This window comes from Salminus brasiliensis, chromosome 2, assembly GCF_030463535.1.
Source record: "Salminus brasiliensis chromosome 2, fSalBra1.hap2, whole genome shotgun sequence".
NCBI classification, from domain to species: domain Eukaryota; kingdom Metazoa; phylum Chordata; class Actinopteri; order Characiformes; family Bryconidae; genus Salminus; species Salminus brasiliensis.
In genome coordinates this window covers 53967038-53990817 of record NC_132879.1, presented here as the reverse complement: position 1 = coordinate 53990817, position 23780 = coordinate 53967038, and the positions used below count along the sequence as shown (strand labels likewise).

At 43.8% G+C, this 23780-nt stretch overlaps 1 protein-coding gene across 4 annotated transcripts in view; it reads right to left on the bottom strand.

The window, feature by feature from the left end:
- dock4b (dedicator of cytokinesis 4b) overlaps nucleotides 1-23780 on the bottom strand; it is a 162497-nt gene that overhangs the window by 52426 nt on the left and 86291 nt on the right. For all 4 annotated transcript variants that reach the window (XM_072673179.1, XM_072673180.1, XM_072673182.1 and 1 more), the window contains exons 16-25: nucleotides 21464-21570; nucleotides 17328-17481; nucleotides 16229-16326; nucleotides 16033-16116; nucleotides 15777-15877; nucleotides 9009-9090; nucleotides 7770-7940; nucleotides 4132-4324; nucleotides 2896-3023; nucleotides 284-418 (exon numbers count right to left, since the gene is read on the bottom strand). In XM_072673179.1, the coding sequence (XP_072529280.1) occupies nucleotides 284-418; nucleotides 2896-3023; nucleotides 4132-4324; nucleotides 7770-7940; nucleotides 9009-9090; nucleotides 15777-15877; nucleotides 16033-16116; nucleotides 16229-16326; nucleotides 17328-17481; nucleotides 21464-21570 (1253 nt within the window). The remainder of the gene's footprint in view (nucleotides 1-283; nucleotides 419-2895; nucleotides 3024-4131; nucleotides 4325-7769; nucleotides 7941-9008; nucleotides 9091-15776; nucleotides 15878-16032; nucleotides 16117-16228; nucleotides 16327-17327; nucleotides 17482-21463; nucleotides 21571-23780) is intronic.

Sequence of the window (23780 nt, the reverse complement as noted above, 5' to 3'; positions counted from 1 at the left end):
TTGTGCGTTTACTTATTTGGTGGTTGCTAGGGTGTTACTAGGTAGTTGCTACAGTGTCTTAGGTGGTTGCTAGGATGTTTCCAAATGGTTACTATTGTATTGCTAGATGATTGCTAGGGATTTTCAGGCGATTACTATGATGTTACTTCGTTGGTGGTTGCTGGAGTGTTACTAGGTAGTTGCTACAGTGTCTCAGGTGGTTGCTAGGGTGTTTCCGAGTAGTTGCTGTGGTATTCCATGTGGTTGGTTTGGTGTTATTGATCTGTCCCTCTCTCACTCTCACCGTAACGTCCTGAAACTGCAGACGCATTGCTGATCCTGTGGACTGGGGTCTGTTGGAGATTTCCAGTATGGTCCTCAAAAGCACGCCCATCAGGCTGTCCACGATCAGGTCCACCTCCTCAGACACAGCTGGCTCCTACAAACACACAGGCAGAAATCAAAGGGTCAGTGCATGCTGTCATGACCAGCAGAACATATTATGATTACGTGGGACTGAGTATCGATATCCAACTTGAAGAAACCAGAAACCAGTTATCATTTCCAGTTTCAAACCAGTTGCAGCCATACATTAATCTGCTCTCAGCATGGCATGAAGGACTGTCTCAGGTTAGATTCCAACTGTAGCAGAATTCAACCATAAAGCTAGCAGGACATGAAGCAGAGTTGGTTCTGAAGAGCAGATGTTCTACTTCCTATTAGCTATGTTTGCTGTGGGTTCTCAGGCTAGCCTCTGTTCTGCAGCAGCACACTGTGCAGGGAGCTCTCTGACAGGGTGATAATGAGAAAGTGTGAGACAGGCCAGTGCTGGACTGCAGTGCAGACTGAGGAACAAAGCTGGCAGAGATGATGCCTTTGCTGTGGAGTGACCCTGCTGAGTGTGTGACATCTATTTAACACTCTTTTTCACACACACACACACACACACACACACACACACACTCTCAGACACTGCTCCTCTCCTGCCACACTAGTGTTTGCATGATTATCATTATGAACAGACTTCTAATATACAGAAAACTGATAAACATGATGATGCTGAACAAATGCCCTAGTGGCTGATATAGTGTTGCTAAGCAGTTGCTATGGCATCCCAGTTGGTTGGTACTCTGTTTTCAAGTGTTTGCTAGATGGGTACAATAGATTTGGAAGGTGGTTGCTGTGATGTTGCTCAGTGGTTGTTAGAGTGTTTTTAGAGGTTGCCATGCAGTTGCTGTTGTTTCCCAGGTAGTTTCTATGATGTTCGAGGTGGCTGCCAGGGTGCTGCCAAATACTCTAAGGTTTGGTATGATGTTGCTAAGTGGCTGCTACAGTGTTGGCAGCTAGGCAGTTGCTATGGCATCCCAGTTGGTTGGCACGTCGGTGGTTGCAAGGTGGTTGCTATGCAGTTTTTGATAGTTGCTATGATGTCTGAGGTGGTTAACAGGGTGTTGCCAAAAACCCTAATGGTTGATATGGTGTTGCTAAGTGGCTGATATAGTGTTGCTAGGTGGTTGCTATGGTGTCCCAGTTGTTTGAAATGCTGATAGTAAATGCTTGCTAGGTGGATGCAATAGTGTTGCTTTGTGGTTGCTAAGATATTGCTTAGTATTGTATCCCAGGTAGTTGCTATGATGTCCGAGGTGGTTGGTAGGATGTTGCAAAATACCCTGGTGGTTGATATGGTGTTGCTAAGTGGCTGATGTAGTGTTGTTAGGTCGTTGCTATGGCATCCTAGTTATTTGATATGCTGTTGGTAAATGCTTGCTAGGTGGATGCAATAGTGTATTGTATCCCAGGTAGTTGCTATGATGTCCGAGGTGGTTGGTAGGATGTTGCAAATTACCCTGGTGGTTGATATGGTGTTGCTAAGTGGCCGCTGGTCGGATGCAACAGTGTTGCCAGGTGCTGTGATGTTGATTAGTGCTAGCTAGGTTTTTGTTTATTTAACTTCATTTAATTCCTATTTTTAGTCAAAATAACAGCTGTTTGGTCCGTGGTTGCTATGCAGTTGCTATTGTATCCCAGGTAGTTACTATGATGTCTGAGGTGGTGTAGCCAAGTTATTGCTGTGGGAGAAGAGGGGTGCATTAACCCTTTTGTATCCTGTTCATGCATAAGGGACAAAATCTGCTGCTATGTGGAAACACACTCAGACAGTCTGGAATTGGAATGGTGTAAATAAAGAGAAAATGGAGAAAATGAAAGAGATCAAGAAGCTGTGCACATGCCCGAATCACGATGACAATGACGATATCTCAAAAACTGCAAGATGAGCAAAAATCGGAATAAATGGAAAAATGATCTTGACGGGATACAAAAGCTGTGCACTGTAATCATTGATGTAAAGAATTTATCATGACTTATTTTCTCCATTAAAAAAACATTTGCAGTCCACCAAGTTAAACACATCTGTCCAGACTGAATCGGCTGTTTCTACATTAACACTCTCCTGCCACAGAGCTGTCTAGCTGTCTGAAGGTCAGAGAGGTCTCCCTCATTCAGACCAGCTGCTGCTTCAGCACCCGGCTCCAGATTGCGTCCAACTAAGCGAGTATCAGAGTCTGGACCTCCAGCTGTTCTCTCCACACCAAAAACAGGCCATTAGAGAACCTGGTCTGATGTCTCATTGCCTTGATGTCACTGAGGTCAACCAGTTTCCTCCAAAGCTCACTTCAGAGTGCTTATCCTATTCAGGCTACTGCACGCTTTCCGTAAGGGTCTCGCTAGTTGCTGCTGTTTATTTGAAGGGGCTCTGAGTTTCTTGGAGGTTGCATCATTCTTCCAGTTCAAAGTGGTCTCAATGCCTCATGAATCTCTCACTCTCCCCCACCCCTCTCGCTCTCTCTCCCTGAGTGGCTGCTGTGTGGCTCGGCCGGTGTCAGAGCTGTCGGAGGCTGCTGGATGATATCTCACCGTGTCGTCTCTCTTGATGAGGGAGAGCATGCTGGTGAGGATGCGGCCGCACATCACTAGGTCCTTCTGCTCCTGCATGTGAGACTGTAACAAACGCAAGACCACTGGCAGCAGGATGCACCTCGACTCTGAAACACAAACACACACACACACACACACACACACACACACATGCATGTAGACTGGGTCCTTTTTTGGTGGGAATCAGCCAGGCATTTTCAAACATTCAGAGCTCATTACACCTGACCATTTTAGTTAAATTTTTTGGACAAAAATATTTGGACACCTGCTCATTCATTGTTTCTTCAAAAATCAAGGGTATTAAAAAAAGAGTTCATCCTGTTCTGAAGTTTATCAACCTGTTCTGAAGGGCTTGGATAAATTAGAATGTCTACTAAATTATGCAATAATACCCATATCAGTCACAGTTAGATCATTAATAAATATAATTTATCATATGTGTCCAGAAATTAGTTTGTAGTGCATAACTAATCAATTTTAATAGAAATTGTCAGATTATTATTAAAAACACATTATCTTTGCCATCGACAGCATCAGGACCAGAGTCTGAGAGAGCACAATTAGATGGCGCTCTCTCCCATCTTCACTCTGAAAGCGAAGTAAGCCAGCACAGGCTTCTGTTAGGTGGTGTAGTGGAGCTGGGGACCCAGCGCTTTCCTCTGAGCATGACAGCTGCCTGCCAATGCTGCATCGGCAGCAGTTGGAAACGAGGCTGGCTGGATTGGCATGCATTGTAAAAGACGTGTCGGGAGAGCTACGAATGAGTGGGTTCATTGGCAGCAAATAAAAATAAAGTAAATATTGCTGAAATATATATACTATAAATAAATATACTAAATTGTAATTGAACTACTTTGTAATTTGATTGGACATTCAGTTGTTGAGTACTACGCTACTTCAATACAGGATACGGCATTGAATCATAGCACCAGTTAGACATTATGATGTTCCGGGCCTTGGCTTGAGGATATTTTCGCTAACTGGACCTGGACCCTAACCCTAGTCAGAGAAGAACCACTTTCTTGATGTCTGAAGATCCCTTTAAAGGTCTAAGGACCTCTGACTTGAACGATTAAATGGTCCTTCAGTGTATAATAAGTTCTGTCCATGTCTCTGCCCACACCCAGCAGTGTTTCCATTTCCCTCTTTGTTTAAACCAGTGACACACTAATGTGTTTACACAGTACAAGGGTGTAAGTGTGTCAGGGGCTGTACCAGGGTTTGTGTACAGCTGGCTCTCCACAGTCTTGGCAATGCACTGCAGTTTGACGGCCTCCAGGGGGCAGTCAGTGTGAGTGGTGGTCGGCAGACTTCCCAGCGTCTCCCGCACGAACGTGGCCACCTCTCTCACCGTGAACAGCTTCAGCAGCTCCCCATAGACCACAGGGAACGTCCGCAGAAACACCGCCTGGAGACACACACACACACACATAATGAGTTGTAATGCTATATTTAGGAGGGTCTTTCAACTGGATTCTGTGACATTAGCTAAATAATTCATCAGACTTAATACTTTAATACTTAAACCTTTTCCAGATTCATGCATACACTAAATGGACAAAAGTATTGGGACACCTGCTCATTCACTGTTTCTTTTGAACTCAAGGGTATATATATAAAAAAAAGTTTATCCTGCTACTGCTGGAGTAACTGTCTCTACTGTCCAGGGAAGAAGGCTTGTTACTAGATTTGTGAGGAGCATTGCTGTGAGGATTTGGTTGCATTCAGAGACAGTGACATTTGTGAGATGAGGATGCTGGATTATCACCATCCCACCCCTCATCATCCGCAACTCCCCAACTCATCCAAAAAGTATTGGATGGAGCTCTTCCATCCATCATTCCAGAGAACACAGTTCTCCCTCTGCTCCACAGCTCAATGCTGGGGGGCTTTATACTACCTCTAGCCCATTCCTGGCATTAGGCAGCACGGTGCCAATAATAGGTTCATGTTTATCTTGTTGATCTACTCCAGAGAGTCCTATTCTATTGGCAGTACTTCTCTACAAGGGCTGGACAAGCCATGTGTGTGTGTCTGTGCATCTGTTGGACATTTGGACATACAGTGTACATACTGTATACTATATATAGGCAAGGAAAAGTGCCCTTTGCCCCCCGTTTGACCTTCAGCTTGTCTTCTCTGCCTGATTAAGGTCATAACAAATGAATTACGGAACCCAGATTAGTCTCTACACATTGCCTCTGCTTTCTGAAATCTTTAGCTTGGAGGTTTTCTGAGTACTGAAGACGGTACCTATATAGACACATCAGCTTCTAATACTACTGTGGCCTTCAGAGCAAGGTTGAGCATCAACAGGAGGATGGCGAGCCAGTCCCAGTTAACCAGTGCGCTAATCAGTCTGCAGTTTTCACCTAGTTAGTGGTTTCTGGCAGCCTATCTGAGTACCTGCTTCTTTTTCGCAGGCTGACAGAAGCTGTGAGAGAGGCACTAACACTAGGCAGAGCCAGGCCCGAGCCCAGGAGAAGGACTAAAAGGTCTGCAGAGAGCTGCTCCCACATTTCCCAACAAAGCCAGTGAGTGTGATGATGTTTAAGGGTGACTTCATGTCACAGCTGTCTTCATCCCAGTGAAGGCATCCAGACAGTCAGAGTCCAGCAGAGAGAAGGGGACGGTGCAGTGCTGAGCGCAGGGCTGGAGGGGCAGCAGGCCAGGGATTAGTGTGGATTAGGACGGCTCTGACCTGCATTCTCTGACAGCTATTGTTCTGCTCTCTATGCAGATTAAGCTCAGGCCTTCTGAGCACTGTTACAAAACAACATGTGGCTGAGTCTAGATTAACACCTGCAAATGCCCCTCTGCTTTCGGCTGGGTTATGGGTTTACACTGACTTTTACTCCAAGTCTAATAAAGTGGACTTAAGTAGCCGGAGAGTGCCGCGTACAAGACAACAGAAATGCTACAGGAAAACGTGTCACACCATAAACCACCACCCACCCTCCCTAAAAGTCCCCACACCGCTACAATTACAATTACAAATGCAAGACCCAGACACTTTACACACACACAACCAACTCATCACCACCACCACTGTACACACAGTATCACCAACACACCGCTCAGCAGCGTGTACTACGCAAACTCCACACCGAGGCCTTAAACAGCAACGCAGGGCCGGTCACTCCTTTACCTGGAAGGTCACTTCGCAGCATGAGCCATACCGATCATTTCACCTGTCCAAACAAGGCGAACTGGCAGGACCTCTGACGCTGGGAGAAGGAGTAGCGTGAACCCACTATGAACATGCTCATTGTGAAAGTTACCCCTACATCTACACACACACAGCCCTCAAAAGGGGTTCCAGGCGCATGCACCCAGCCATGATCTACTGCCTCAGGCCCCCTAAAAAACAGACAACCATAAAAAAAGAACAAGGGGGTACAGGTGAGCAATACACTTGTTAGTGGCCAAGGCCCCATGGATTACCCTCTGCTGAAGATCTCCTTCTTTGAGGCACAGGTTAGAGAGAGTAAGAGAGACAGAGAGAGATAAAAAAGTAAAGAAAGTAAATAATAAATAAGAGAGACACAAAGAGATAACAGAAAAGAAAGAAATTAATATACAGAGAGAAGGAAAGAAAAAGAAATGAATGAATAAAAACAAATGAAAAAGGGATGAATAAAGGCAAAGAAAGAAAGAAAAACAACAAAAAAGAAAAGAAGAAATAGAAGGAAAGAGAAAATTAAAAAGAGAAGAAAAAGAATGAAGAGAATATAAAGAGAAACAAAAAAGAAAAGTAAGAAAAAATAAACAAAGAAAGAATAAATAAAAAAATAAAGAAAATTAGATTAAAAAGAGAGAAAAGATTAAAAAGGAAGAGAAGAAAATAAAGAAAGAAAATAAAGATTCAAACGAGAGACAAAGAAATAATAAAAATAAATGAATAAATCATTAAAAATGATGAAAGTAAGCCGAAAAAGGAGAACAAAAGAAAGATAAGTAAGGAAAAAGAAAGCAAAAATTAAGAGAAAGGATTAAAAAGAGAGACAAAGATATGAAAATAGAAATAAAGAAAACTAAAAAATAATGAAAAGAAAGAAAGAAAGGATTTGCGGGGACACAAAGAGATAATTAAGAAAGAATGAAAAGAGAGAAAATAGAGAAGAAAGAAAGAAAGAAAGAAAGAAAGGCAGTGAGTGAATCATGGCCGGCTCTCTCCCTCTCTCAGCCTCTCTGTCTTTTCTCTTATTTTATCCTCTTCTTGGAATTTTCCCACACCGCTTCTCAATCTCAATCCACCTCATTCGGCGCACTCTCAGTGTTCATCTGAGTCTTAGTGGTTTTGTAAGAACACAATATACAGATTATGTGTGTGGATTTGTCATGTGTCGGGCCTATGGAGAGTGAGTGGATTTTGGGGGGGGGGGGCACGGCAGCCGTCTCGGAGGAGGCTGGTGGAGTGTAGCCAGGATTACTGGTGGGCGCTTGAGGCGTTTTTGTCTCAGCCGTGCCGATAACCCCCCCACCCTCCCATCCCTCCTTCAAACTTACCATAAAATATGAATCATCTCACTTCTCCAGGGCACGCTGTCTGCAGACATTCAATTAAGCCTTTTTTCTTTCAGATAAACACTAAATACAGTCACTGTGCTTCCAGAGGAGACGGCTCACATTCAGCTCACTGTCAAAGACGATGGCTTGAGGACTGACAAACGTTTGAGCTCCCGGTTATTGATGACAGGGTTGTGGGTTCGATACCCGGGCTCGGCAAGCTGCCACTGTTGGGTCCTTGAGCAAGGCCCTTCACCCTCTCTTCTCCCCGGGTGCTGGAGTTGGCTGCCCACCGCTCTGGGTGTGTGTGTGTTTACTACCACAGATAGGTCTTCGGCTCTTACCTGTGTGTGTGTGACGGGGCTGGGTCCCTGGCTCTCCTGGGACAGGAAGAAGCGGATGGACATGAAGAGCTCGTGCATGCAGCAGCGGAACTCCTCCTCATTCTGGCCGCCTGTGGCCAGCGCATACAGCCGCCGCGACTGGACAATGTACTTAAAGATGTACTCCGTCGCCTAGGAAACCAGGATTAAAATAATGAAAGGATATTAAAAGCACAGATAACGGGTGAAAATTAATTACATGCTGTCCATGTGTGTCTTTTGTGATGGCCCTTGTTGCTGTGTCTCTGTACTTACTGTATTCTCTAGTATTCCTTAAATTGCATTGTCCATTAATGTAGAAAAAGTCACTGCATATGCAATGATGTAGCCTGGCCAGTAGGGGGAGCCTACTTGTAATCATGAAATAATTAGGCTAAAACACGGTAGATGTCCCCAAAAGCCCCATAAGTATCTTAGAATACAGATTTGTGCTACTGTATTACTGCATTATTATGCAAAGGTGCAAAGGTTTGGGCACCCCAAAGGGGCTTTGAGCTCTCTTCACAGGACCAAAGTATTGGGACACCTGCTTGTTCACGTTTTCATCTAAAATCAAGGGTATTAAAAAGAGTCTATTCTGCTTTTGTTGGAGTAACTGCCTCTACTGTCCAGAGAAGAAGGCTTCTGCTTGAATTTGGAGGAGCATTGCTGTGAGGATTTGTTTGCATTCAGTGATAGGAGCACTGTTGAGTTTAAGATGTTGAATGTTCACAACTCAACCTTATCCCCAACTCCCCAACTCGGTACTGTTTGGAGCACCATTCATCATTCCAGAGAACACAGTAGTTCCACTGATCCGCAGCTCAATGCTGGGCAGCTTTATACCCCTCTAGCCCAACAGGAGCCAAGGGCTAACACTCTGACAATTAAAAAAACTGATGCCCATAAAAGTAGGAATCAGAAGCTCTAACCCACTCAGGGTTACTAAGGTTGCAGGGTTGGAAAGCCTGTCTGATTAAAGTAACTGCCTGTCTTCGTCGGGTGCTGAAAGTTTACTTTTTCATTAACAGCAGAGATGCATTTCATCACTGATGGCCAAAGATTTTGAATCTCCAAATAACTGCACAGTTAATGTCAAACTATTTCATTCCAGGTCATTTTGGAGTGTTTTTATTGCTCTATTTATAATGACATTATGAAGAATTAAAATTGGGTCGAAAACTGAATTTTTTTTTAATAAATAAATAAATAGACTCTCACCTTGAGCACCTGCTGGATGTGTTCCTGGTGTTCGGCTTCGATGATGCGGTCCACATACCACTTCAGAACCTTTATCAGATCCCTAAACAGGAGAGAACATTGTTAATTAGAGAAAAGGGCTTGGGACCAGAAGGTTGTTGGTTCAATCCCCTGGACCAGCAGGAAGTCGGGGCCAGGGAATGAAGGGACAGTGCTTTTATTGAGCAGACAGTCGAACCACCAGTTGCTCCACAGACACTCTGGGCGTGTGGCAGAGATTGTATTTAACTTTATACAACAGTTAGTTCCAGCCAGGGAAGCTGATTGGTCCAAAAGCCCTCTACTGGTCAAGAACCTCATTGCTCGAGGTTGTGCGTGATCACCTTCAGCTCGCGTCTGCTTCATCACAGCCATGCTGTTATTTCAGGATTGCACACTCCCCATCGTCTACTATTGCTTTAGTACTGCACAATCTGTAATAATATTAATAATAATAATAATAATAATACTTCCGGCACTTTCCTATGTATATTCTGGAATTGCTCTGAGGTGCTACTGTTTTGGAATAAGGTAATTAGATTTATTTCTTCATAAACTGACACAAATTTCCCAATAAGCTTATCTGCACATCCTTTACTTGACAGTTCTCTTCCTAGTGCAGAGAGAGTAGGTCAATTAGGGTTGGCAGCCCTGACGGCTGCTGAAGAAAAAAGGGGCTCTGGCTTCCACCTCATTCTCCTTCTATTACACACTGGATGCACTGCTTGGATATTCTTATGGAAATTCTTTATTTATAAATTGTCTGGAGTCAATCCAGCTGCAGTGAGGATATGGCTGACCAGAATAAGAGATGTGAAGACACTTCTTAGTATTAGACTATGTGCGTGTATTTTATACGGGTATGTGTGTGGTGGTGGTTGGGAAGGGGAGAGTTTGGGGGACGGGACGGGTATTGGTGGAGGTTGAAATGGGTAGTATTATCCTAGCCAACATGCTCATGTGGGGGCCAGGTGGGCCAGGTGGGCATGGGCTCGGAGTGGGATTGAACAGGGGCGTCCCAAATGGGCCCCATTGTTCATCCCTCATCCCATCTAGGCCCATGTTCAACCCTGGGCTCCCATCACAGATCCTGGTGGGCATCTATATGTGGGGCCAACATGAAACCAGAGGACACTCATACGGACCCCACATGGACATTGATTTGATTCAATTCATGACACTGGGTTTTAATAACCTTGTGGTATTTTGAGCAAAATTTGAGAGCAGAATAATCAATACTGTATCCAGGTGTTGCTCAGTCTACTGATGAGGACCGAATAACGAGCTGGGAGGCAGGAGGCGTGCGGCACATGGCGTGGCTTAGCTGGAGGGCTGCTTGTTCAACCCATGCGACTGCATTATAGATCCTAATTATTAGACAGTGCATTTTCACAGCTCCACGGTGCACACGGTCTCATGTTTGCATTAGATAGCGCGCTGTTTCCGTGCATTGTTGCACTTCTAATGCCTGGAATGAAGCAAGCTTTTCATTCTTACTCAGCTGATACAGACAGATGATAACTGCTAGAAGTGGTGCATGAAGAAATGACTGTTATCGCCAATTCCAGCCTGCAAATTTTTGCATTTTGGCTTTCATTTGAGTCCACACAGCCAGAAATACCGGAACACACGTGACAAAAAGGGAGGCACAGGGCAAAGCATGCCTGGCCTGGAGAAGCAAATGTGATGTACAATGGAAGCAGTGAGAGTGTGTGTGTAGAGGAGGGTAGAGGAGGCCCACAGTGACCCTGTTGGTTCTGAATTCGTACGCCGTCACTCTGCAGAGTCAGGGAGGAAATGAAGCTTGTGTGCAGGGTTATGGGAGCTGTAGTGATGAGAAAGAGTCCAGGAGGGGGCATTGTTAGACCCAAGGGGTGAGGAAACAGAAGTGAGGGTCTGGCATGAGGAGTGTCATTAGCTGTGTCAGTGTAAGTCACACGCACTCTTGTTTTTTAAGCTTGTTTATCCTGACCTGTGAGGAATGTGAAGTGTGTGTGTGTGTGTGTGTGTGTGTGTGTGTGTGTGTTTGTCATGCTACAAATATCTGGACTGGTCAGGAAAACAGTGAAGAACAGGTCAAACAGGTCAAAAGCCACATGCTGCATGTTTTACTCTGTTATATATACAGTGGCATGCAAACGTTTGGGCACTCCAGGTCAACATCAACCAAATCTCCCAGTTCTTTCCAACATTTTCAGCAAGATTAGTGTTTTATTTTAGTTTTGTTAAAGTTTACAGTGCAAACTAGGAAATGAGCACCATGCAAAAGTTTGGGTACCCCCATTGATCTGGGCTCTCCGAACTTTTACTGAGGTCTGAGGTCTTATTTAGCTTGTTAGGGCAGTGGCTCGGTCACAGTCGTCGTTAGGAAAGATCAGGTGATGCAAATTTCAAACCCTCCTCAAAATCCTCAAACCTTGTGCCAACCATCAGCAGCCACTGGCTCCTCTAAGCAGCTGCCTAGCTGTCTAGGTGATTCCCACAAAGTAACAGAACATTATAAGAAGCAAAGTGTTTTTTTTAGGTAGCAGGTTCCTCAGTTTGTGAAGGATTTAAATGAAATAGCAGTTAACAGGAACAGGTTGAAGCTTGGAGGTCAAGCTGAGGCCTGGAAGAGCAAGACACCTTGGCTGCAAAAGACCTTCAGGAAGATTGAGCAGGCCCTGGAGTCTGACAGACCTCTAAGGAGGCCCCAAAATCTCACAAAGCTAAAAGAGCAAGGAAGAGCAGGTGAAAATACACTGTGTCCAAAAGTTTGTGGACGGCCTTTCCAATGAATGCATTCAGCTACTTTAAGTTGCATCCATTGCTAAGAAAACGCTGAATGAGCAGGTGTGCTAGTCTCTCACTGTGGAGGGCGAGCATTCAGGCCTGTTCCGTTCTAACGGTGTGCGGCACACATGCACTCAACCACTTATCAAGAACGCGGTAACAGATGACTCATCTGACCAGATCAGGCTTTTTTCCCCCACATCTCTGTAGAGACGTAGAGCAGTGCCTGTGGTTTCTGTACCACTGAACTCTCAGATGTGTGTTCCATCTTTGTAAAGAGGGGTTTATGCACTGCAACTCCACTATAATGTCCTTCTCTGTGTAGCTGAGAACAGAGTGTTCTCGCTAAGAGTCTGATCACATCCAGCCCTGGCACTGTTGCTCACCTGCTGCTCACTGAATGTGTACTTCTGGCCACAACTTTCAACCCTATTCAACAACCTCATCCCAAGGAACATCCCAAGAACCACCAAGGCAAGCATGGTTTACAGGAAACTGTCCAAGAAAAGCCCCAGCTAAAAATGACACCTTGAATCTCGACCAAGGTTGAACCACATGACTAAGGGAAGCCCTATTGTCAGATGAGACAAAGGACTGAGCTGTTTGGCCACAATGACAGGAGGTATGTTTGGAGGAGTAAAAGTAAGGCATTCGACCCATAGAACACTCTAAGAACACAACTGTTAAGCCAGGTGGTGGTAGCATTATGCTCTGAGGCTGAGGCCTTAGTCAACTATCTAAAATCGAAGTATACTGTGCATGCTTAGCATTTTAGTACAGGTCACAGAGAAACTTGGTTGAAAACTGCTTCACAAGGTCTGGAGCATCCCCAGAAGCTACAAAGCACAGGCATGCCATGAACAGGAAGATGCTGGAACACCAGTGTCATTGTAGAAGTTATGCAGGTTTTAGGTCACCATGAACCGAGAGGCGTTCGGCCATTGATGAAGCCATTGCTCCTAAAACTACACCTTCAAGCTCAACTAATGACTGCAGCTGAACCCCATGGACAAAGAAAAAGCCTTCTGGAGGACAGTTTAATGGTCAGAGGAGACGAAGATTGAGTTGTTTGGCCACAACAACCAGAGATACATTTGGAGGAGTGAAGCTGAGGCAGTCAACCTCAATAATACTCTACTAACAGTTAAGCATGGTGGTGGTGGCATCATGCTCTAGGGCTGCATGGAGTGGATGCCATGAACTTGAAGATGCTGGAACACCAGTGGCACTGTAGAAGTCAAGTGAGTTCTATATCACCATGGACTGTGAGGCTACTTTCCAAGAAAGAAGTCCTAGCTCCAAAAAAAACACCTTCAAACACAACTACAGTTTCAGCTGAACCACATGGACAAAGGAAAAGCTTTCTGGAGGACAGTTCAATGGTCAGATGAGACAAGGATTGAGTTGTTTGTACACAGTGACCAGAGGGATGTTTAGGGGAATAAAGGTAAGGCAATCAGCCCTTAAAACATTCTACCAACGGTTAAGTCAGGTGGTGGTAGCATCATACTTTGGGACGGGATTGAGTGGATGGAATAGTCAAGCAGGAGAACAATATGAGTGAAGGTGAGGCAATTAACCCAACCAACACTCTACCAACTGTTAAGCCTGGTGGTGGTAGTATCATGCTCTGGGGCTAGATGGAGTGGATGCCATGAAAGATGCTGGAGTTGTAGTTAAGTTCAGTTAAGCGAGATTTACAGCCCTTAAAGAAGTTTGCAACTGAACCCCATGGACAAAGAAAAAGCCTTCTGTAGGACAGTTTAATGGTCAGAGGAGACAAAGAGTGAGTGGTTTGACCAGAGATACATTTGGAGGAGTAAAGGTGAGGCAGTCAACCTCAAGAACACTGTACAAGCTATTAAGCATGGTGGTGGTAGCATCATACTTTAGGGCTTAATTGAGTGGACTGAATACTGAATACTAACAAACCATCACCTAGACGGCTGAAGCTTGGACACAACTAGCAGTGTCTCTCACTAATACACAAGCTTCACGCTCACTGAATGTACACATTTGGCCACAACTTTACGTCTTGCCATCGAGAAAAACTGCACGCTCAGCATTTCTAGGAGCGTGGCGGTGGGCTGGTGACTGCTTTACTGTAGTATCCTGCAGTACCCATCTGTTATATTTCTCTACTTAACACTCAACACTGCACAGATCTTGTAAGAGTGTTTTGTAGATGTGTGTGTGTGTCTGAGAAAGTGAACGGAACGACATGTCACACTGAGGCTGAGGCGTGTGGTGCAGGTTTGGGAACAAACTGTTCCTGTAACAGTCCTCCTGCAGGCAGGGGGTGCTGTGCAGGTGATAAATTCACACTTCACTGAACGTTCATGCTGTGTCAATGACACAGCCTCTCAGCGCGGGCATTTCTGAACTTTTCAACTATTTTTCAGGGGCGTTTTCAGGGGACGGTGCGCCCAGGTCTGATGATTAAATGTACAGCTGCGGTCAGACGTTTAAATACACTCATCATGGACATGAAGGTCATTGCAATATTTAGGCTTTCAGCGTTTTTCTGAATATAGTTTTTTTTTTTGCTGGGGCAGAACGAGTTACAGCATAGATGTTTAATAGACAAAAACACTCATTTAGTGCATAATGTCTAAATTTTTAGGGGGTTTCTGAAATCCAACTGGGTCAAAAAAAAGTATACATACAGGGTCAAAAACATAGTACATCTAATGGGATTATGAATTAAGAAGTGCTAAAAGTGCCAGAATGTCTTTTAATGTGTTGCTAAGAGCATTGCCTGCTAGTGATCATGATTGACTACAGCTGCTAGTTTCTCTGTGCCCACAAAAGGAGGGTTTGATTGAGGGCACTCAATGGGTTGACCAACACACAGTGCAATGGGAAAGTCCAAGGAGCTCAATGCCGATCTGATGATCATAAATTTACACATTCCAGTCAGGATTGTCTCTCAGAGCCATTTCTGAACAACTGCAGATTCCGAGGTCATCGGCTGAATGCGTGTATATGTTAGTGGGAGATGGAGACACTTTGCAAGGGTCAGGAAGAGGACCCAAACGGTCACCCTCAGCTGAGAGGAAATTAGTTTGGGTGGTCAGGAACAACCCCAGAACCTTTGAGGGACTAGCCTGTTATGAAATGGACAGCTGCTGTCCCTCAGGTTTGACAAAAGAGCACTGTACCTACAGTTAAGCCAGGTGGTGGTAGCGTCATGCTCTGGCACAGAATGATTGGGCGAAATAATGAATAGGGGGACTACCTCAGAATTCTTCAGCTACATGGTTGAAACATGGGCACAATTGAGTGTTCCAACGGGGCAAAGATCCCAACACACACATCACAGGCAGTTGGATATGGATAAAGGCTAACACTAAGCTTTCTGAATGGCCTTCCCAAGGTCTTTATGAAACCTATAGACAAATGTGGGCACTGTATGTATGATTATAACAGCGTGTTGATTTTAGAAAGCCCCCAAAAATTAAATCTTCCTGGTAAAGATGGGCGTTCTGTCCCAGAGAAAGACCAGGTTGAATAAATGACTGAATAAAAGACCAAGATTATGTTTGAGTCCATCATGAGTGCATGTAAATATCAGACCACAGCTGTACATATTGTCCCCACCTACAGTCGGAATGTGTAATTTGCACTGTGAGCCACTACTGGAAGACATGCTGAGAGATACAGAACTCTGGTTATGCAGTGTTACACAATTCTCATGTGCAAGTTCTCATGAACTCTACTATATATATATATATATATATATATATATATATATATATATATATATATATATATATATGCACTATAGTAAATCTGCACTATAGTAAATCTATACAGTGTATGTATGTATATATATATATATATATATATATATATATATATATATATACACACATACATACACTGTATAGATTTACTATAGTGCAGTTGGCAGGTGGAAATGCTACGTAATGCTGCTTTAACGATTTTCAGCGTTGGGTGAAGTCATTGTGTCTGTACCTGTATGACAAAGCTCCAGCAAAGTGACTCTCAATATAGGTGTCCATGACTGGTTTAAAGTGCTGGAATTTGCTGTCCTGGAGCAAATTTATGATGTGCACCTGGGGGCAAAAAAATAATGGTTTCCATTAACAAATGGACTAGAGATCAAATGACTAGATTGATCTAGACTTCCTTTACTGTTGATATGCATATTTCAAGCCACATATGAAATGTGTCATTTGAAACAAGACAAAGAAATATGATTTGGACTTACAAGACAATCAAACACTTTGAGGCCGTGTCTCTGAGCACTCTCGTCTAGTATGCCAAAGAGCGTGTCCAGTGTATCCTGTAGGAACTGTCAGAACAGGTTAAATTTCAGCTAGAGAACTGAAACATGTAAAAAAAAAAAAGGAGGATTAAGAGAGAAGTCATCAGGCCATGGCGGTATTGAGCGCAGGGTAGCCTACCTTGACTATCTCAGATCCATCGATCTCCTTCAGTTTGCTCAAGCTGTCGCTGATCCTCTCTGGGTGCGCTCTCCATTTGAGCAGGTCGAGCATATCACCTGCAGAGAGCATCCAGTGAGCAGAAACCATCTGCTGTAGCCTACATTATCTCTATTTATAGCAGTGCTATTCCTCTTTCACTTCATGGCCAGAAAACAGCTGCTAAAGTCCTGCTAAAAAGAGCTACACTGCATGTCCAAATGTTTGTGGACACCCTTTAAAATGAATGCATATTCAGCTACTTTAAGTCGCACCTATTGCTGACACAGATGTGCAACTTCGAAAACACACACTCACACACACACAGCCTCGTCTAGTCCCTGTGGAGAAGTACTGCCAATAGAATAGGACTCTCTGGAGCAGATAAACATGGACCTATTGGCTTGACACCATGCCTAATGCCAGGCGTGGGCTAGGTAATGCCAGGCATGAAGCTGTGGAGCAGTGGAACTGTGTTCTCTGGAATGATGGTGCTCCTTTGAACGAGTTGGGATGAGGTGGGGTGGTGATCATCCAACATCCTGACCTCACTATAATGCTTCTGTCGCTGAATGCAATCAAATTCTCAAAGCAATGCTCCAGAAGCGAGTAGAAAGCCATTTTTAATACTAAGAAAAAAACAAGGCTGAATGATCAGATGTCCCAATACATTTGTCCACATAGTGTTAATCTTATCATGCCCATAGCAGTTTTACAGTGACTCTCAGTAAAGAGTCGTGGCACAGAGCTGCTGCCACTGCTTTCACTGTTTCTAACAGCCGACTACATCTCATCTGTTACACTGCGGCTTGTATTTGCGTATCTAGGTTGTCCAGAGGAGCTAGAGTGGTTTTTTTTTGTGGATTTGGTCTCATCCACTGGAAGTCATGTCTTAATACCGGCCCTCTACCTACCGGCAGTGTCTACCTAGATATCATGGGAAACATGATGACGCCAATACAGAAAAATCTAGTCTGCAGAAATCAATAGACCCTCTACTGGAGGCCTCTAAGGCTCTGAGGTTTCCTGTAGACATACCTGATAAACTAGCCAGTTAGTGTAGGCACAAGGAGGTACTCACCGTTCTGAGTGAGTTTGGTGGAGCAAAGGAAGGAGGTGATCCAGAATGATTCCTTGGTGGCTTTCACAGCTTGGTTGTTGCCTGGTAGGTTGGCTTTGGAGAAGGGCAGTTTGAGGTAGCGAGCGCAGTCCTGAAGATTAGCATTCTCCTCACACTGAAAAAACATACCACAGAGACCTGTCAGTGTAGAACCGCTACATGAAACCCATTCTTTCTTAATCCCAATCTGCTATAGTGATTTTCAGCTGGGGTCAAATATATTCCAGGGGGCAAAATGAACTCAGAATGAAAATCAGAAATTCAGTGGTTAAACAGTAGAGACTAGCTAGAAACTGGCTAGACTGTAACAAGGCCTATACCTACCTAAAATACCTTAATTTTTTTTTTTTAGACTGTAATAAGGCCTATACCTACCTAAAATACCTTTTTTAGATTGTAATAAGACCTATACCTACCTAAAATACTAAAATAAAATGTATATATATATATATATACTTATTTTTATTTGTTTGTTTTTTTAGGTAGGTATAGGTCTTATTACAGTCTAAAAAACTATTTAAGGTATTGGCATTTAGCAGTTGCCAAAATAAATAAATAAAATAATAGTAATAATAAATATGTATATATATATATATATATATTTTTTTTTTTTTTTGGCAACTGCTGTTTTCTTGAAATGCCATAAAATCGCAAATTCAGAGCTCTGCAGGGGATATTTAATTTAAAATGATGGATACATCAGTGGTAACAGGACGACGGCCAGCCCAGTTCCAGTCTCTATGCATCCGCCAATAAGAAAGAGAGAAATAATAAAGAAAAGGAGAAGATGGAGACAGGTAGACGTCAGGTGAGGTGTAGCGTAGAGCCCATCACACACCGGACACGCCACTCTCAACGCAAAGTACACACAAGTAGTAGTTCGGACTAGCGTACTTAGTAATACGAACATGGCAAAATCTATTTGAGATATTGGTCTGTGCCACACAAGCCACCTCCTGATGCGTCTTTAAAAACAAGGGCAGAACAAGAACCCATCCAGGCATTTGGGCTGTACTTCCGTTCCTGATGATGTTTCACAATGCCCCACCCAGCATTTAGACAGCACCACATTAAATTATCGCCATATCGAGACCACAGAAAGCCACGGTCGATCCCATGTGACCTGAAATTTACACCGAGAAAGGCAGACCGTCTTTTGGTAAACAAACACATGCTGAGGCCAGGTTTCCTCAGCTAGCATTACTATCCTTGCCCTGTGCAGCTCGTATCTTGTGAAGAGATACCAAGCATGATAAGTGCTGCCCAATGCTGCTGAAAATATCCCAGAGAAAAAACACTGCTCATATCATCCGTGTTGTTCAGCCTGGACAGCAAGTTTTTCTTAATGAGGCACAACATTGGGCCGCCAACCCAAATCGAGTTCATTTAGTTAAAGGTACAGTATTGAAACCTGTCAGTTCAATACTAAGGGATAAAGAGAGGTTGGAAATGGTGCTGTAAAAATGAACGTTGGCTGTTTTTGCTGCCTAAAACCACAGAAATAATCCATCCAAATAAACAATACCAGAGCAATGTTAGCTTTAAAGAGCTGTGGGGGCAAATACAACAAAGAAGGCTGCATACTGCAGCTTCCCAGCATTCCCAACTTCATTTGTTGTCCTGCTGTCTTTGTCCTTCTTTAACAAATCCAGTCATTATTCGGGTTTTAGGTTTTAAACAAAAGGACTCTGCACCATGCAGGCAAACATCTCATTATCTACGAGCCATCAGGAAAGCAAAGACCCAAAATGTGGTCAGCAGTTTTATAACCTCCCCTGTAAATGCTAACAACTCACTTTATTTCAGCCCATTTGTCTTGATGAAATTGCATGTGACAACGGCAAGCAAAACCCACGCTCACGGCCATGCATCATACGGCGCGAATGGGCAAAGGTTAACAGTGCAGCACAGAAGAAAGTGGTTTCTGTACTGGAACCGGGCAATGCTTTCTGATTCTGGAGGAAGCAAGACCCCAGACTGAGGTCAATTTCAGCCTTGGACAATGGGTGGAATGTAATATGAAGGGACTAGAAGGAACTCCAGATGTTACACAGGTATTTTACAAAGGCTCCCCACAGGAGGCTCGATGGGCCTCACTAATCAATGGTTCTTAAGAAGAAATTACATTGTTTATGGAAACAATGGGATCCATTATAATAGCTGTGATCAATTCTTCAAGAACATATCATAGATGTGATCTAGACTTTTCTCAAGACATTTCTAAAGAATATTAATGATATTGGTGAATGAGAGCCAATGTGGGTAGAAACTGGTACTGATAAATCTGATAAAGGCTTAATTTATTTCTGAGGAACTGTAATATACGCAATATGGACAAAAGTATTCGGACACCTACAAATTATTCCTATATGAGCTTTTATGACATCCCATTCTAAACCTACAGACATTAATATGGAGCCAGCAGAGCGTTGGGGACGCTATGCTCTGAGCTTAGCTCTGTGGTTCCACTGTTCAATAATACCACTCACAGCTGATGGAGGAAGATCTAGGAGGGAAGAAATGTTACCAGCTGACGGTGTCTCCTATTACATACAGAACCACGCTGGAGTTCAGTGAGCTCTTTAGGACCCCCCCATTCTTTCACTAATGTGTGTGAAGACAGACTGCATAGTTACAGGCTTGATTTTATACACCTGTGGCAATGGGACTGAATGAGACACTGAATTTCAATGTATAGTGCATTTTATTCTCAAATAATAATTGTGATATTTAGTGTGTCAGGGTTTGTGAGTTTAGGGTGTGTAAATAGGCCAAACAAATACTATATAACTGAGTTTTCCAGTGATTACCACAATGAGCTCATGCTGATGGTTTCTGGGCTGAGTGTTATAGTTTGAGAATGGCATCTACGGCCCAAAGACTTCACCAGTAAGAGGATGTGGTTAAAACTAGGAATGGCAGATGTTCAAGCAGTTAGAGGAACTGACTAGATCAGCTTTCTTTCATTCTTTCGATGTGCAGGTTCTCTAAAATGATGCACTGGTTTATTTCAGGGTTGTGTTTTAACTTCACAGAACTGATCGCTGAATAGTCGGCCTTGCAATAATAGCTCTTTAATGAGGTGCTTCCCACGAAGGCTTGTGCCGTGTGATCAAACACAGCCACAGGGGAAGCCGGAGGACAAATGGCAATGTGAGTTTGTGTTTGTGTGTGTCCTACAGGCTCTGTAAATTCACAGCCTGTTAATCTAAAATAATTCTCTAGTCTTCAATTACTGAGCGCTACACCCAAACTGTGATCGAAATGGCTCTTAAACTGGGCACGCCTTTGGGACACTTCTCAAAAACAGTGCCTCGCTTTAGAACTGTCTGAATATCAGGACTTTTGTTGTTCGGTAGAAGAAATTACATGGAGAAATGAACATACCGTGCTGGAGAAGCAGCATCTAACTGCCCAAGTCTCATATTCTAAACCTCATATTTCCTCATCTTTCTTCACCTCCACCATGCTGCACAACCCAAGTTCATGCCTTCATCAGCTCCTGTATTAACGATAGCACCTCTCTCTTTATCAGTCTTCCATCCAAAAATCCTCAGACTTCAGTACCTTCAGATCTTCAGAGCTGCCAGGGTTTTAACACACACTAAGCGATCTGCACTTGTCCCTCCCATTTCTCATCAGCTACACCGGTTGCGTCTCTCTTCCTGGACCACATACAAAATTCTCTTTCTTACACTTAAAGGTGGTCTTGCTCTTCTCCACTTTTTTCCATCTTAACATCCCCTCTCGCTCCCTTAGAGCCGAGGGCCGTAATCTGCTTGCTGTACCTCACACTAGGCTCTCTACTGTCCTATCCTGTCTCTGAGCTCTACAGGCACAGTTCTTACCTCCTTACGGCTTGTTTTTTTTGTTGTTGCTCTGATATGCATTGTCATCTGTGAGATCTTATATAGACAGGTGTGTCTCTTTCCAAATCATGTCCAATCACCTGAACATACCACAGATGGACTCCAATCAAGCTGTAGGAACATCTCAAAGATGATCCAGAGCAATGGAAGATCCCCAGAGCTAACACTGGAGTGTTTTCGAGCATGAATTAGGATCATACTACAGTATGAAGGTAGTGATAGAAATACCTTATGGACAATGAGCTCATGGGTGCCATCAGGCAGAGTTCGCCCATCTTCCTGCATCAGAGGGACGAAGGAGAAGCCGAACAGCTTCTTCTCCCCTTTGTCTTTCGCTGGAGAGCAAACACAAACACACACATACACAGATCAGATCACTTCACATTACATCACATCAATAGCTCTGACGTCACACTGCTCCTCCTCCTCCTCCTCATGCACAGGCCTAATATTAAAGCCAGACCCATGTAGCTTCTGTACGATGTGTAAACAGACGACATGCTCCTCTAGCAGGTCTCTAAAGTCACTCAATGAAGACGAAACCCTGAAGAAACCCTGAGCACTGAAAATGAAGGAGCAGTGTGGCCCTGGGCAGAAAAACAGTGTACGAGTGTGTAAAGAGGTCTGTCAGCACGCAGGCAGCCCCTTTGCCTTACTGCCCTTACACACACATACGACACAGCCTAGGACAGCGTGAATACGTCAGCTTCATCTCTCTGACCATTATAAACAGTTGTAACCGTATTATAGAGCCTAAGTGATTGATGCTAAATGACTGATCATTATCGATCCACGTTAGATCTACGACTACGATTACAGGCCTTCCTCTCAGCTTTCCGATTACTACTACAGACCTAAATTAAGGCTGGAATAGTGAAACACATTCCCCGGAGAGGATTGTGCGCTGTCGTTCATGTGAAGCAAATTGATGTAATGTAATTTCTGCACGCTTCCCTGCAAGCCTTAGAGCTACAGTGAAAGACAGTACTTTTCTACAAAGAAGAGGCCAAGTTGGTGCAGATGGTCTTTCTGAAGACCCAGTATGTGAGGCAGACTGAGGGATGCTGTATCCATGTACACACAGATAGACACTGCCTGTTTCTCTCAAATCTGCCACTTTTAAAGGTCCTATGTTCTATACATGAAGCTCTCCTGCTGCATAGTGATTACCTGAGCCTCACCACTAATGTTTCAATGCATGAATGTCTTGATATGCTGAATTACGAGTTATAAACTCTGATAAACACATCCATACTGGCGTGGGTTGTATTCAATGACTAACAGGACTAAACAGCTCATTGACCGGTACCCACTACGTTTCACAGCTTGGTGACCATCTGCAGCTCTTTACGGACTTCACGTACTCCCACTATGATGGGATATTTCAGCAGGATGATGCACCTCGCCATCAGGCTTAAATTGTCGAGGAGCATTCTGGAGAGTTTCGATGAATAGTGTGGCCTACTCGTTCACCTAACATGAGCCTTATCAAGAACCTATGGCATGTGGTGGAGAGGTCCATTCGCACCCAGGATCCTGCACCTACAAATATCACATAGCTGTGGGTGGTTGTCCAGCCAGCATGGCTCAACATCCCTCCAAACATCTTCAGTGTACTTCCTGTCCCATTACTTTTGGCATGTCGTGGTATATAGCGCTGTTGTCGTGCAAAAGCCTTGAATCTCCAAAACGGCAACTTAACCGTCTTAAGCCATTTTGGACATTTCTATTGGTCCACTCATCATCAAATTTGGCTGATGTGAAAACTGTGAAACTGCCAGATTCACATTATGTGAAAAAATAAAAAACTGCAAAAATGGAGATACAATTTTTTTGAGTGACAGCAATGATAACAGTAATTCTGGATCAGATATTAGAGTAAAAAAAATGAAAAATCTATTAATCTGATCCAGTCCAAACAAAGCTAGCAGGAAAAGACCACAAATTCAGGCTGTGTGATGTAATCTTAGGTTTGTAGGTTTCATCCTGTGGAGAGTGTTTGTGTACCTTTATATCTTGAGTGAAGTGCATCGATAAAAACAATGGGAATGACAGTGTTATACAAAGGTATTGGGACACACCTCTTAATCATTGAATTCAGGTGTTTCATTTAGTCTTATTACCACAGGTATAAAATGTCAAGCCCCTAGCCAGGCAGTCTGCCTTTCCTACACACATTAGTGAAAAAATGTGAGGTTCTCAAGAGCTCACTGAACTCTTGCGTGGTTCTGTATGTAATAAGAGCCATCGTCACAGTCAGCTGGTGAAATTTCCTCCCTCTAATATCTTCCACCATCAGCTGTGAGTGGTATTATTACTGTATAACAGTGGAAGTGTTTAGGAGGAACCGCAGAAAGCAGCTCAGTCACCGAATGTCGGTCTGACCACGTAAAGTTACAGAGCGGGGTCAGGGCCGAGTGCTGAGCTCAGAGCAGAGTGCAGAAAAGACTCCAACTGACTCAATAACTGCAGCAGAGCTCCAGACCTGCTGCTGCTGTTAGAGCTGCAAAGCAAAAGGGGACCGGCTCCAAATAACGCCTATGGG